The following is a 14,264-nucleotide window of genomic DNA, read 5'->3' as shown; positions in this document are numbered from 1 at the left end:
AGGGTGTAAAAAGTGCACCCCCCCCCCCCGAAGCCAGGTATAGGTGCCCGGAGTATAGGTTAGCTAGGTCTAGTTGCACTCAGTTTAGGTCCCCCCAGTATAGGTAGCCAGGAATAGGTACCCCGGTATAGGTTCCCCCCCCCCCCCCCCCCCCGAGTATAGGTGGCAAGGCATAGGTGAGCCAGTAAAGTTGCCCCCAGTATAGGTTAGCCAGGTAGGTGCCTCCAGTATAGATAGCCAGTATAGTTGCCCCCAGTATATGTTAGATAGGCAGGCAACCCCCGGTATAAGTTAGATAGGTAGGTGCCCCCAGTACAGGTTAGCTAGGTAGGTGCCTCCAATATAGGTAGCCAGTATAGTTGCCACCTGTATAAGCTAGCTAGGTAGGTAGGTGCCCCCAATACAGGTTAGATAAGTAAGTGCCCCCAATACAGGTTAGATAGGTAGCTGCCCCCAAGTACAGGTTAGATAGGTAGCTGCCCCCCAGTACAGGTTAGATAGGTAGCTGCCCCCCAGTACAGGTTAGATAGGTAGCTGCCCCCCAGTACAGGTTGCATAGGTAGCTGCCCCCCAGTACAGGTTGCATAGGTAGCTGCCCCCCAGTACAGGTTACATAGGTAGCTGCCCCCCAGTACAGGTTACATAGGTAGCTGCCCCCCAGTACAGGTTACATAAGTAGCTGCCCCCCAGTACAGGTTACATAAGTAGCTGCCCCCCAGTACAGGTTACAAAAGTAGCTGCCCCCCAGTACAGGTTACAAAAGTAGCTGCCCCCCAGTACAGGTTACATAAGTAGCTGCCCCCCAGTACAGGTTACATAAGTAGCTGCCCCCCAGTACAGGTTACATAAGTTAAACAGGAAGCAGCGTGTGTATCAGCGGCTATGCAGAGAGGAGACCAGCAGGGCGGGAGCAGCGGTCGGAGCCAGGGAGGTGAGTAACTGTGTATAGCAGCGGTTCCCTGCGCGCTAACTCTTGCGCAGTCCGAGGGGGGAGCATAGAGGGCAGCCCGGGGAGAGGGAGGGAGAGGTCGGGCTGCCCTCCCCGCGGCTTCCGCTCCCCCCTCCATCACAGCGCCCCCCCCCCTCCCTCTGCGCTCAGGGCAGCGGCACGGGCCGCACAGCCGTAGAAATGGCCATGACGCCCGCCAATAGAAACCACAGACCCACCGCAACGTCGGGGACTCCCTGTATTATCCCCCTCCACGTCCCCTTCGGGACAGAAGCGGACACATGGGGACAGAAGGGCACACATGGGGACAGATTGGGACAAAATGGCACCCATGGGGGACGCTGAAAAATAAGGTATGTGATTTTTGACCTGAGTTTTGGCTCTGATATATTTTAAAGCTGATGTAAAAGTAGGCAATCTTTTGTGTGTGTAGCCACAGAGAAATGTGCAGAATAATGCGCACATAGTGCACTGGTAAATCGTTTAAGCAGGAATACCTTTTCCAATTTTATTTTGCAGTCATACAACTAATTACAAAAATGTACACTGTACAACTACCACAACTGCCCATCCATTCAGGCTAACTACTAAGAAAATGTATCAGAGCACGGATTATAAACCTTACCTTAGAAGCTCGTGTTCGATCTTACTGCATTCCCCACTCAGCACTGTGTTCTCCTTCTGCAGCGACTGACACTCTGCCTCCAGAGAGGAGACACTTCGTCTGAGCTCCTCCAGTTCAGCTACAAAAGAGGAAGTAATAGATATTTGTCACCGGTATGAACCAAATCTTATTCTATTTCCCATCCACCCTGATGACAGGAGCACTGGAAACAAAGTAGATACATTTCTACTATAGCTTTCATATTGACATTCATGCCCAATTCAATCATGGTCACATCTGGCAGGTGCTACATGTGACATCTTGGATGGATGTTTGTTGATCTTTAACTTATGTAGCTTGTTGTTCCTCCCATCAATAGTTTAGACCTAGCTAAACCGTTATCCTCCACAGGGTCATATTTGAAGTCCAACATATTGAGTTAAAATGGTAAACAGACATCAGGATATGGGAATTTTTCCTGTAGTTTAACAATAGCAAATATGTAGTATCATTATTAATAATCAGGTGAAGATTAACCAGTGGTGGTTGTTCCACATCCTCAACTAAGTATAAACTATGTTACCTAATTGAGTCTCCCTCGCTGACGGACCTAAAATCTGGCAATTTCAGTGAAACCCTGCACAGAACTACTCAGTAACTCAAGTGCATTGTTTTCCTGCATTTCAACAGTCAGTGGAAGTGTTATTCTAAATCAAATATCTAATTTGCAACTTTAATGGTTATTACTGATTATTTTGTGTATTTTCTATATCATCATCCTGGCTTTGTAAAGCACTAACATAACAATGCACAGCACTGTGCATGGAATAAAATAATCAATTACATATTTGAGACAGAATCACAAGGATCAGATTCAAATAAGCTGTAGCATTGGTAATTATTTATTGGTTTGTGGTTTGAAGTACTAACAAATATGAATAAGGCGCAATATGAACTGACCTATGAAATTGCTAGAAGCTGGCTTCATCAGCTGAAATTTGCTATTAAAACTTTAATAAAAACATTTGTCTAGTTTGCCTTCTATGTACTTTTGACTACAAAATCTCACAGATGAGGAGCATCAGCATTCATAGGCGTGTACACATTCCTCAGAGGTTGTACTAACCTCGACACCTCTCTGACTCGTTTTTCTGTTGGTCCTCCCGATCCTTGCACTGGACCTGGAAACTGGCCTGCAGACTGACAATTTCCTTTTCATACTGAGAAGCTGTTTTCTTCCAATGCTCCAACTCAAAGCGCACTTCCTGCAGCTCTCCCTGAAGCTCGGCTATGTCACCTTCTCTCTCATTAGCCACCTGTTCAGAGACATGTTTCAGGATGGCAATCTCCTCCTGGGCATTCAGCAGCTCTTCCCGGGTACTAGAGATGTCATTCTCTTTTTCTTCACGCAGAATTTCAATCTCTTCTTGCAACCTGAGCAACTGGGCTGAATTAAGAGAAACAAGGGCCATTATTATATGTACTACCTTCTGCCACAACACGAGTACTAACAAAAAAAATATATAAAGGCAAGTTTTAAACGGTTTAAAAATCACAAGTCTACAATCTGTATGGCCCTTTACCCATTGAAGATGAAGATTACATGTTACTGAATCTGACCCAGATTAGGCTTACAAGTCTTCACTATCCTAGAGGAACCAGAATCAACAGTTGCAGAACTATATGCAGCAATTGTTCCTATTTGTATCGCACTGGGTGACTAAAGCAATAAGCACAAAAACAATTCAACCACAATTTTGTAATCTTTTCTCTCTCAGGAGTACCAGGACTGACTGTTGGTAAAAGATTGCAATCTTCATCAGTTTCATATCAAAACATTACGAGGTTTGTTTGCCAGTAGGCTTACAGTTATGAATTTCCTGTTTTATGCACACATTCTGTGGGAAGTTCAATATTTTTGGGTCTAAGTTGTAGGATAAGTTATGTTCTCTGAAGATCTCAACTCCACAGAAGCTAAGTCCCAAGTATAGGAGTTAGATCATTGATTTGCTAAAAAATGTTCTGATCATTTATGAAAATTGAATGGTGGAGGATAGATTATCTAGCAAAGTTGATACCTTGGAGGGTCTGGATCTGCTTGGTAGACTCTTCAGCTTGTTTTCTGCTGGACTTTCTCTCTTCTTCTAGGAGTGCTACAAACACATGAAAATCAACAGTGTGTAGAAGCAAAATTGAAGCCAAAATACCTTTAAAAGGAGCTTGAGGTGAGAGTGATATGGTGGCTGATATACTTATTTCCTTTTAAACAATGCAGATTTCCTGGTTGTCCTGCTGTGCCTATAATACTTTTAGCCATAGACCATGATCTAGCATGCAGATATGCTGCTCTGACTGAAATTTGACTAGACACACACACACACACACACACACACACACACACACACACACACACACACACACACACACACACACACACACACACGTCAATAGGACAGCCAGGCAACTGATATTGTTTAAAAGGAAATAAATATTGCAGCCTCCATATGCCTCAAACCTCAGATTCCCTTTATCATGGTCCAATGAGCTTGGATCTATAATACAGCTTGCTTTCTGCCCCTTATGGCTACAGCTTGTGAGTGGGTCAATAAGTTGTGACCAATTAAAGTGACACCCAAAGTAAGAACAATAAAATCCACACTCCATTTCCCAGCATTGCAGTAAAGAACAAGTGGCTAAAGATAGTGGCGAAGGTCAGTGAGAGAGCGTGAAGCATGGAAATTGTTTGCACATTTGTTTCTTTAGCTGCACATCACTGCCCACATTATTTATATTCAGTTTTATGCATAGGAGATGGGCAACAGCCTGTATCAATCACTGCGCTAGCACAGCCTGCTGCAGACTTTTAGTTCACATGAAGTGGGATTTCAAAAGCACACTTTCTGAACATGACACTAACCAGTGCAGGAATCTTGTATCTGCAGGAAAGTACAGAAAAAATTTACATTTTGAAATTTAGTACCCCAAAAAGTCTGCAGTTTAGTCTATAGTTTACAATGAACATGTGTTTTCATTTGGGATTCAAAGCAGGCAAAACCGGCTTTTTTGGCTTTACAATTAGTAATGAAGTTGTAAGTAATAGAGTGTCCTATGACTATTCAGCCTCCAACCTAGATAGTATCTCCGTTTTTTTTCTCTGGCTCCTGTGCTGAATCAAGGGCACCATTTTTAGGCTGGCCGTACACACATCAGTCTTTGCTGGTTGATTTGATCACATCTGTTGCTCTCAACTTGCCCAATCAATCAAATTCTGATCAATTTTGGGTAGCTAAGTGATCATAAGAGGGATTAGTAAAGTTGGAAATTTCAAGAATGCATTGCATTCTATTGCATCAAGCAGAACAACATTAGGGATTCAACTGATTTCTGTTTGCATTCCTGCTGGAACCTAGTAAGAATCAGGTGCAAGTCACTACTATTCAATATGGATGAGTAGATGAGATGCACATAATTCCGAGCTGATACAGGATTATGTAAATAATATAAAAATATATGTAGCTTGAAAAGGGATCGACCGAAACCTGCAGGGGTAGGATTTAATTAGAGCATTTTCACTCTGCATACATCTACAAAAAAAAATTACATAATTCTGCATCAACTTGGAATGATTACATCTCATTGACTACCACTATTTTGCAACTGATTTCAGTCATGGAGTGGTCGATGATGGATTGCCAGATTGGGCCGTTTTTGACTAGCGCATGTCTATCTTTATGTGTTTGGCTTGTTCAATGCAGACAAAAGTGGTTGTTCTATTGGATCTGTAGAGAAGCAGCGTTTGGCCGGGTAGCCTCAGCTGATATAACTCAACCTGAGTGCACCACACTAGCCACTATATTGTAAGCATAAAATAATCCAAAACCCAGCCAGAGACTGTACCACTGGGGTAGTGTGGCACAGGGATAGAACCTGTGACATTGTATTTATGGGTCTACTCTCCTGCCAAGAACTCTAGGACTCTGTCATGCAGTCTATTCCCCTGCAGATGCGGGACCTACCTTAATGTTATTTTTCTTATTCAAAGAACAACAAAGTTACCTTTTAATATAAAATACCGGGCTGTGAAAAGGGTGTGCTGAAAAGCCAATGATATATAATAAAGAATCCAGAAAGGCCAACAATTCTTGAGAAAGCCCTGGAGTAATAGTGATACTACTCAATGGTTGGTCTTAGACTGAATAGGCAGATGCATAGATGCACATGGTCTGCCGCTGTGTGTGCACGCACATCTGCTCTGGATCACTAAGTGTAACACACACGAGGTTCATTTACTGGCTTATACCATAAGAAGCCAAGACTTGGATGCTGTATCCAGGCTAGCGAGGTGGACGCCAACTGACCACTCCAATAGAAATGTGTGTTGCTAAGGCATTAATCAAAATACTGTGGATGACGAGAGCAAACTATTCTTGCCTTCTGAAAGTGTCCTGCAAGATTCAAGAGGACGTGCTCTATCCTCCTGGCTGACACTCGCCGAGGTCCTATATGAACACAGTTGTTTAGCAACTTTGCCACACAGCCACTATTCATTCCCCAGCACTGGCTGCAATGTGCATGTGTGCTGAGTAAGTCATGTGTGGGGGCGTTTCATAGAGTATTTAAGTGCACCTTTCTGCCAAGTGAAGTCGCTCAGGGTTGTTTTTAGAGGCGGTTTAGCTTCTTGGGCTGTAAGCCAGGCAGGTGGCACTACTGGCTGTTGGTGAATCACTGCTTTCTACCCTGAACATGGCCTATTTTTAACTTTGTATTTGCAACATATTGAATTAAACTTTTTCACCTGTAATTTGTCTGAGCACCCTATTACCATCCTTCTTATCTACACAAATGACATGACATAATGGTCATCATATGCAACTTTTTCTGTTGATCCTCCACACTACAAAGAGCAATACACATATCATTAAGTGGGCAACATGGGTCCTAGTAGTAAAAACTCCATTACATCCATTTTTTTTCAACCAAGATCTAAACTCCACCCGCACACTGCAACTACAGACAACAGATTATTGCCAGGATGGATCATAGCGAATTGTCAAAATTACAAAACACCAGTGACTTTCTTTTAATAGATCAATGACCATAGTGGATTAGCTAACACTGCATTCATAAAATGCCGAAGGATTTACAGCAATTCCACCTCAAGTCCAACACAAACATGTAAGTAATTGTGAGATGGTGCTTATGCAACTTGGAGGTGGTCTAAAGGGAAAAACAAATTTATTATTTCTATGAGTACAGAATCATAAAAAGGTTCCAGGACTCCAGAACTCACCTTGAAGTTCTAAGCATTTCTGTCGGCTAGTTTTGGCAAGATCCTGGGCCTCAGCTAGTTCTTTCCGCAGCTGTTGGATCTCTTGTTTTGTGTCGTTGGTGCCGGATTGTACATGATGAAGCTCATCTGACAGGAAAACAATATTATTCTATGATGCTTACAAAAACCCACAATTAAAACACTAGCCATTCATTTATACATCAAAAACGGCAAAAAGGAATCTATCTTCCTCAAAAGCAAAACATTTAACGTATTCACATACTTTAGAACAGCCTTACTCAACCTTTTTACCCTGTAGGAACTCAAGGATCCCCTGCATTAGCGAGGAACGTGAGGATTTTATTTTGCAAGATGCATGGTCTTTAAAAGTGGGTGTGGTTATTCATTGTAAACAGCCGAAAGGTAAAAAAATAAATAAAAATAAACGCTGCCCCCCACAAAAGCTTGCATCAATTATGAAACTCCCTTAGGGGAAGGTTAATTATATATTCAAAATGAGGCGTTCAATGCTTTAAAGCGGTATCGTCACCATAAAAATCAAATTTCAACAGCAACTGGTCTGAGTGTATTAAGTGATAAAGATGTTAATCCTGTATTCAAAACTTTTTCTGCTGTTATGATTTGGAGTTATCATACACTTCAGGAGCACTGGCTCTTTAGTAGTCGGTGCCAAAGAATTGCATGCTGGGGGTTCTTTTTATCTATAATACATTCCTCCTCTTCCCTTTATTTCCCTGCCTGCTGCTTATCTGAAACCTGATCCCCTACTCACTTGTGTTTACAAGCAAGGCTGAGGTGACTCAGCGATTGGAGGAGACAAGAAAAAAAAGTAAAGGGCAGAAATGACATCACGAGTTAGCCTTTATTGTGGGCAAAAGACATGGCCCCCACCAGGAACAGAATTCTCGTCATTTACCATATAACATTCACTGAAATCAAAACGTGGACAGTACAATACATGTGTTATGTAAGTAGATCAAGTATGTATCTACTTATATATGTGTTTTTTCCCTGGAATAGTATGGCTGATCCTACTGCTTTAAGGGTGGAATTTAATAAAAATTGCTCATAAGAGGAATTTTCTGCTCAACTAGTGATAAACAAGTTTGTTTTTACATTTCACCCAGTCACTGTAAAACACAGATGATATAAAAAGTAAAATGCAAACATGTTAAAGCACAACTAACAGCAGGCTCTGCTGTGCTGAAAACTAGTTGACTGCTATAGGTCTGAGGAAAATTACCAGCTAAGCAGACACAGCAAACACTGATGGCAAAATAGGCGGGACCTTTACCTTAATGTGCAGTTTTTGATTGGCTAGCAATTTTCAGAAAGACATAATTGGTCAGATTACTCATCTACAATGATCTGGGCACTGGCTGCTGGAATTAATGTAAACAAGGCCTTGATAGTACGTAGTACCAATACCTGCATGTTGACCTTTATTTTGTTGAATGAAGTGGCAGCTTACTTGAAGCACAGTCTCTGTGGTATGTCCTGAAAGAAAAAAACTACCAGCATAGATTGCTTACCTTTTAATATGGTAACTTTATTTAGGGATTCATTCAGCTCCTGCTCATCCATTTGGCCGTCTGCAGTAAATAAAGAGAAAAAAAATCAGTACAAAACTCCCTGCAGGTAGATTAGTTATAGGTTAGATTGGCTTATTCCACCAGATTATACCCCAATTTACAGTAAAAATATAACCAAAAAAACGAACAACAGACATGCAACCACAAAGGCAATAAAGCGAGATGAATTCTGTCACAAGATGATGCGGACATCTCTGCTCCCATGGAGCCTCTAAACTGAATGGTATGAGAAGCAGAAGAGGCGTGGAAATTATATTAAAGTGATGCAGATAACAGGTGGTGTTGCCACCAACACGAATGTTGTTTTCCAGTGCAAGAAAAAAAAAAATTGTGGACTACGAGTCCAGCAACAGAGGATACAGATGGTATAACTGCAACTGGATCTCTTTGCCACAAGACCAGTGGGCCCACCTAGGGGTCTTCTTCAGCCAATGAATTAACTCTATCAGTGCTATAGTGGTAATCATCGCCCCACTCCTTTCCGCCTCTGTACTCCTCCCTCACACTCAACTAATATTGGTACTTGCTTTGCTATCGATCGAGAGGGGGGGGGGGTGTAAAATCCACCGTGTCCCATGGCTCTGTAGCTGCAACACTGTGGACTCTGAGAAGTTTGCATCTTTCCGCCGCGCCTGTTTTTTTTTTTTATTCTCCTAGTACATCTATGTTATCTATATCTCTTCATTTCTTTCTCTTTGGCCAAACATTTAACTGATGTTCTCTTGTATAGGGGAACTTAAAAGAAAAATTTTGAGTGGCAGAGATAGTTATGCACACGCAGCTAGCAAAGTGCTAGCTGCGTGTAGCAAAAAAAAATTATGTAAATCGGCCCAGCAGGGCCTGAGCGGCACCCTCCGGCGGCTTACCCCGTGTCACACACGGGGTTACCACCAAGGAGGTTAACAGCAAAATCTCCTGAGATGTCAACCATACGATCAAGCGGATACCATTAAAGCGGAATATAATCCTGCATTTCAACTTTGCTCTAAAACATTATTTACAGTACATTATTTGCAACCGGCATTTTTTTTTTACTAGACCAGCATTGGAAGGGTTACACAGAGCTTTAAAGTTCCTGGAGATTTCTGCAGACCCGAAGCTGACATAGATACATTTTGTTTACATAAATGTATCTAAGTGTTGAATGTGACTCACTCTCTCTGACTGAGAAGGAGCTGGAGGACAGCCAAAGAGTGTGTAACATTTCTCAATAGATACATTTAACTAAATAAAATGTAACAATCTGAACTTCTGCATATCTCTCCACGGAACTTTAAACCTCTGTGTTTAACCCTTCCAATGCTGGTCTAGTAAAAAAAAAAATGCTGGTTGCATATAATATGCTGTAAATAATGTTTTAGAGCAAAGTTGAAATGCAGGGTTATATTCCGCTTTAATGGTGCCGATCAATGAAGGATTCTTCTACTGATCGTTCCGTGGATCCAAATTTAAGAACGATTCTTTTAGACTGCTTGGATTGCTTATTTTCCCCTCTGTTGATGGGCCCAAACGATAGTTTCCAATTGATCGCAACAATATGACTGGGTGGTCGATCGGTCAGGAAATTGGATTCTTAAAATCTGTAATGAAAAAAACTCCCCTGGGGGGTACTCACCTTGGGTGGGGGAAGCCTCTGGATCCTATTAAGGCTTCCCCCGTCCTCCTCGGTCCCACGGCGGCGGAGAAAATCCTCCCGGAGCAGCGGAGATGAAAACATTTACCTTTTGGCTCCAGCGCAGGCACAGTATCGGCTCTTCCAACGTAGATAGGCGAAAATACCTGATCTCCGTCGGGCCTCTCTACTACGCAAGCGCAAGTTCTCTGCGCCTGTGCAGTAGAGCGGACCAGACAGAGGAAGATCGGCTATTTTCTCCTATCTCCGTCAGAAGAGCCGCAACAGCGACCCCGCTGGAGCCCGAAAAGGTAAATATTGCACAGGCTGTCGGATTTGTCGCCTGTGCATTCCGGGGGCTGCAGCGAGACCGACGTGGGACACAGGAGGATGGGGGTATACTCAATAGGGTCCAGAGGCTTCTCCCTACTGAGGTGAGTACCCCCCCGGCGGAACTTTTTCCAGTTCTTAATGGGGACCTTAAGAGTGCTTGCCAGATTCTGACCTCACATTTAAGGTCTGCAGTAAGTGAAGAAAATCTAGAGAGAAATCACTCTCCAGTGCCAATCTGGCAAATAGAACAAGCTTCATAATTACCTTAATCAAGGACTGGGAGACGGCCAGATTAGGTAAGTGTATAAAGGTGCTGAAAAGGCGATCTTACCTAGCTTTCCCTCATCACCAGCACCATTCAGTATGGGCAAAGAAAGAACCTGGTCTGCTATACAGGGGGCTGCTGCAGGAACAAAGGCATCTAGGAGAGAGTGCAGTGTCAACAGTGCATGATAGATTTGCCGACGTTTAATAAAGTAACTACCCTTTTATTGCATTATCTTGTATAGCAGTTTCTGGTGTCTAATATAAAGCAAGTACTACATTAAAGTAGTATGTAAGATTACTATTTAAGCATGCTCTTGGCACAGGAAAAATCTGAATAAAGAATCGGAAAATCTTGTCTACAGATCGATCACACCATTTGATTGTATAATGATAACGATTTGCTGATTTGGCAACATCAATCTGTCTTTACACGTTTACACAGACAACATAACACACAAAGAATATTGACTTGCATCCAGATGTGCTTCCACAACTAGACCACATAACGCAACAGCTGTGTGCCCATTCCACTGACATATAGTTATACCTGTAGTGTCGTCACTGCTTTTATCCTTGCTAGGACTGAGTGTATCTGATAAGTCTGAATCTTTCACGTCTACCGGACTGCCTACAAAAGCCACAGATAAGAAACAGTAAACTCAGTTTTACTTACTGGTGGACTACAGAAATCAAATAATATAAACTCAGATATTTGATGTTTAACACAACTGTCAGTATAGCTCTATAAATTATTTTTCTATGAAATAATCTTGTGTGCTCCGAGCATCCTATTAGATAAAATGGATACCTACACCTCTCTTCCGGCACTGTAGATTTCACACAACCACCCCAGATAAAATCAAAAAAGTTTGTTATGAAACGCTATCTTTTGGTCCGGATGTGTCTGACCTTAGAAAGGTGGCCAGGATGTGTCTGACCTTAGAAATGCCTTTGCTGGGAGGTTACAACACAACATGCATTTCCAATGTACAGTATCTCACTGTAGCACTATGTACAGGCTAAAGGTGGCCATACACTGGTCGATGTGCCATTAGATCGACCAGCTGACAGATCCCTATCTGATTGAATCTGATCAGAGAGGGATCGTATGGCTGCCTTTACTGCAAACAGATTGTGAATCGATTTCAGCCTGAAACCGATTCACCATCTGCTGAGCTGCTCCTGCCGCCTGTCCCCCCCCCCCCCGTATACATTACCTGATGCTGGCTCCGGGTCCTCTTCTCCGCATTGCACGGCTCTGTTCCGGCTCCATTACGGCGCTTCCTGTGTTACTCCGTGACCAGGAAGTTCAAATAGAGCGCCCTCTATTTGAACTTCCTGGTCACTGCAGTGACACAGGAAGCGCAGGGATGGATGGAGCCGGAACAGAGCCGTGCAGTGCGGAGAAGACGCCCGGGAGCCAGCCTCAGGTAATGTATACTTGATCGGATCGGCCGCCGCTAGCGACGCGCACTTTACCCGCGGGCGATCGAGGGTAATTTCCCGCACGGCGCGATCGACGGACCGATCCGATTTCGGGAGGAAATCGGATCGGCGGCTGCGTTTACCGCGAACGATTGGCAGCAGATTCGATCCTAGAATCGAATCTGCTGTCGAAACGGCCGGGAATTGAGCCAGTGTATGGCCTGCTTAAGACCTTTAGTGAAAATATAGCACTTAAACAGATAAATCTATGTTATAGCAGATTTTACATATTTTTAAGGACACAATTTGTAAAAACAACAAAAAAAAAAAATGTGAGGCTCAACAGATAAGTGGGGGAGTGGAATATCATCTGCATTCAGGGCCAGAGCTAGGTGCAAACTGGGCAATTGCCCCATGACCCTGGAGCGCTGCTGCCCCACTCCGTTACCCCAACTTAATTTTGGTCCTCCTGCAGAGTTTTTGGCAGTGTGGTGACTAACCTGTAACAGCCTTCACAACCCTCCATTAGAAAAGAAACACATATATATCCAGGCACATCACCTCTAGTTAGGACATTTAAATAAGTTATTAAAGAAAGGGAAGTGCTAAAGGGGGGTGGCCAGAAAAACACCAAAAAAACAAATAAAATCTTTGCACACTCACATACAAATGTTCAAACAAATGCATTCACAGATTCACTCATCCAGGCACCACTGTTATCCCTACAGAAGTTAAAAGCTGGGGTCTTAGTTCACAGAAGAATGCATTATCTTGCTTAGTCACCTACACTGCACAGAAGTACCCAGGTAATCGTAGGTGTCCAAACTCTAGCCCTGTAGCATGCATAGTGCAGACATGCAAACATTCATTGAATCTAACCTATCTGGGTATTAGGAGCACACATCCCGACGTCCTCTCCTGGGACAGATAGCGCATCATACCAATCGCACAAGGGAGCTAACATAATGTATCCATGCGCACAATGCACATACACCAGCAAAACCCTGCATTAGCCTGTACGTTCCTGATTTCATCCCCTGTGGCTGCATCTGCTCTGCAACCCAGCAGCATGTCATAACATAACTGAAAGGAGTAGTCCGCAGCACCACGTCTTGTATTAAAGCTCTTTTATTGGTATCAAAGTTAAAAGATAGCCATGAGAAGCTGCTCATGGTTATATGTTATATGTTAACTATGAGACCTATAAAAGAGCTTTAATACAAGACGTGGTGCTGCTGTCTACTCCTTTGAATGCTGTTGACCCCTGAGGATCATGGGATCTACTCTGCTCAGCACACGTCCTCTCCCCATTGGGTGCTGGTCTACTTTGCTTCTCCTTGTCATGACGTAACAACATGCACTAGGTAGGACATGGGGGAGAGGTGTCCCTTTGAGTATGGGAATGTACAGACTAATGGCAGAGTGCACTGGCTGGAAAGGTGTGCTGCTTCGCTGCTGAAAACTCTTCATGGGAACCAGGAGACAGGGGTAGAGACCTGGGGAAACCCAACAGATAGTTAAGCTGGCCACTAACGGTCCAATTTCTAGCGAAAAATCGTTCAAGCGATCAGAAATTCTGATCGGACGAAAAATCGTTCACTACACCATCAACTAACCAATCATTGCTACCTATCTATCACGACCACCAAGAAAATCCAAATTTTCGTTCGGCGAAAATTCATTCGGGCGACATTTTTTTCACTCGTTCATAATCGATTGTGTCCACCAATGGAGATTATTTACAACCAATCCGATCAGAATTTCTGATCGCTCGAACGATTTTTCGCTAGAAATTGGAACGTTAGTGGCCAGCTTTAGTAGGCCCAGGTGGTGGAATTATTTAACGAATAAAGGACAATAATTCTGCTTATGGTTGGAGGGGGTTCAGGGAGCGTACGGGAGGTATCGGCACGGGAGACTTGGGCGCAGAACACAGCCGATATATGGCTGATCCTGCTGTTGCATAAGTTCATGGCCGTGTTAAATACTATTCCCCCTCCAGGCCGCCATGGATGGTGGGGAATGAAATAATTTGGCTTCCAGCAATTGCTGGAAGCCGAATTATTGTGTTTTAAAAGTAACTTCAGCTCAGTCTTCTGATGGTGCCGAAGTTACAACTTGTGCGCTGCTATAGCCATAATGCCTATTACGGCCTATAGTGGCGCCGGCTGTGCCCAAGTCTCCTGCGCTGG

The 14,264-nt window shown here is 43.3% G+C and overlaps 1 protein-coding gene across 14 annotated transcripts in view; it reads right to left on the bottom strand.

Annotated features, from left to right (window-relative positions):
- Positions 1-14,264, bottom strand: part of SLMAP (sarcolemma associated protein) — a 238,908-nt gene that overhangs the window by 14,456 nt on the left and 210,188 nt on the right. For 7 of the 14 annotated variants that reach the window (XM_068253715.1, XM_068253717.1, XM_068253720.1 and 4 more), the window contains 7 exons: positions 11,195-11,275; positions 10,712-10,801; positions 8,376-8,435; positions 6,844-6,969; positions 3,632-3,706; positions 2,680-3,000; positions 1,575-1,692 (listed from right to left, as the gene is read on the bottom strand). In XM_068253715.1, coding sequence (XP_068109816.1) covers positions 1,575-1,692; positions 2,680-3,000; positions 3,632-3,706; positions 6,844-6,969; positions 8,376-8,435; positions 10,712-10,801; positions 11,195-11,275 — 871 coding nt within the window. The remainder of the gene's footprint in view (positions 1-1,574; positions 1,693-2,679; positions 3,001-3,631; positions 3,707-6,843; positions 6,970-8,375; positions 8,436-10,711; positions 10,802-11,194; positions 11,276-14,264) is intronic. The other 7 variants (XM_068253726.1, XM_068253727.1, XM_068253728.1 and 4 more) reach the window with 2 other exon arrangements.

Source organism: Hyperolius riggenbachi, chromosome 9 (genome assembly GCF_040937935.1).
Source record: "Hyperolius riggenbachi isolate aHypRig1 chromosome 9, aHypRig1.pri, whole genome shotgun sequence".
Classification (NCBI taxonomy): Eukaryota; Metazoa; Chordata; class Amphibia; order Anura; family Hyperoliidae; genus Hyperolius; species Hyperolius riggenbachi.
The sequence above is the reverse complement of the archived record's forward strand: the minus strand, read 5'-3'. Positions and strand labels throughout refer to the sequence as shown.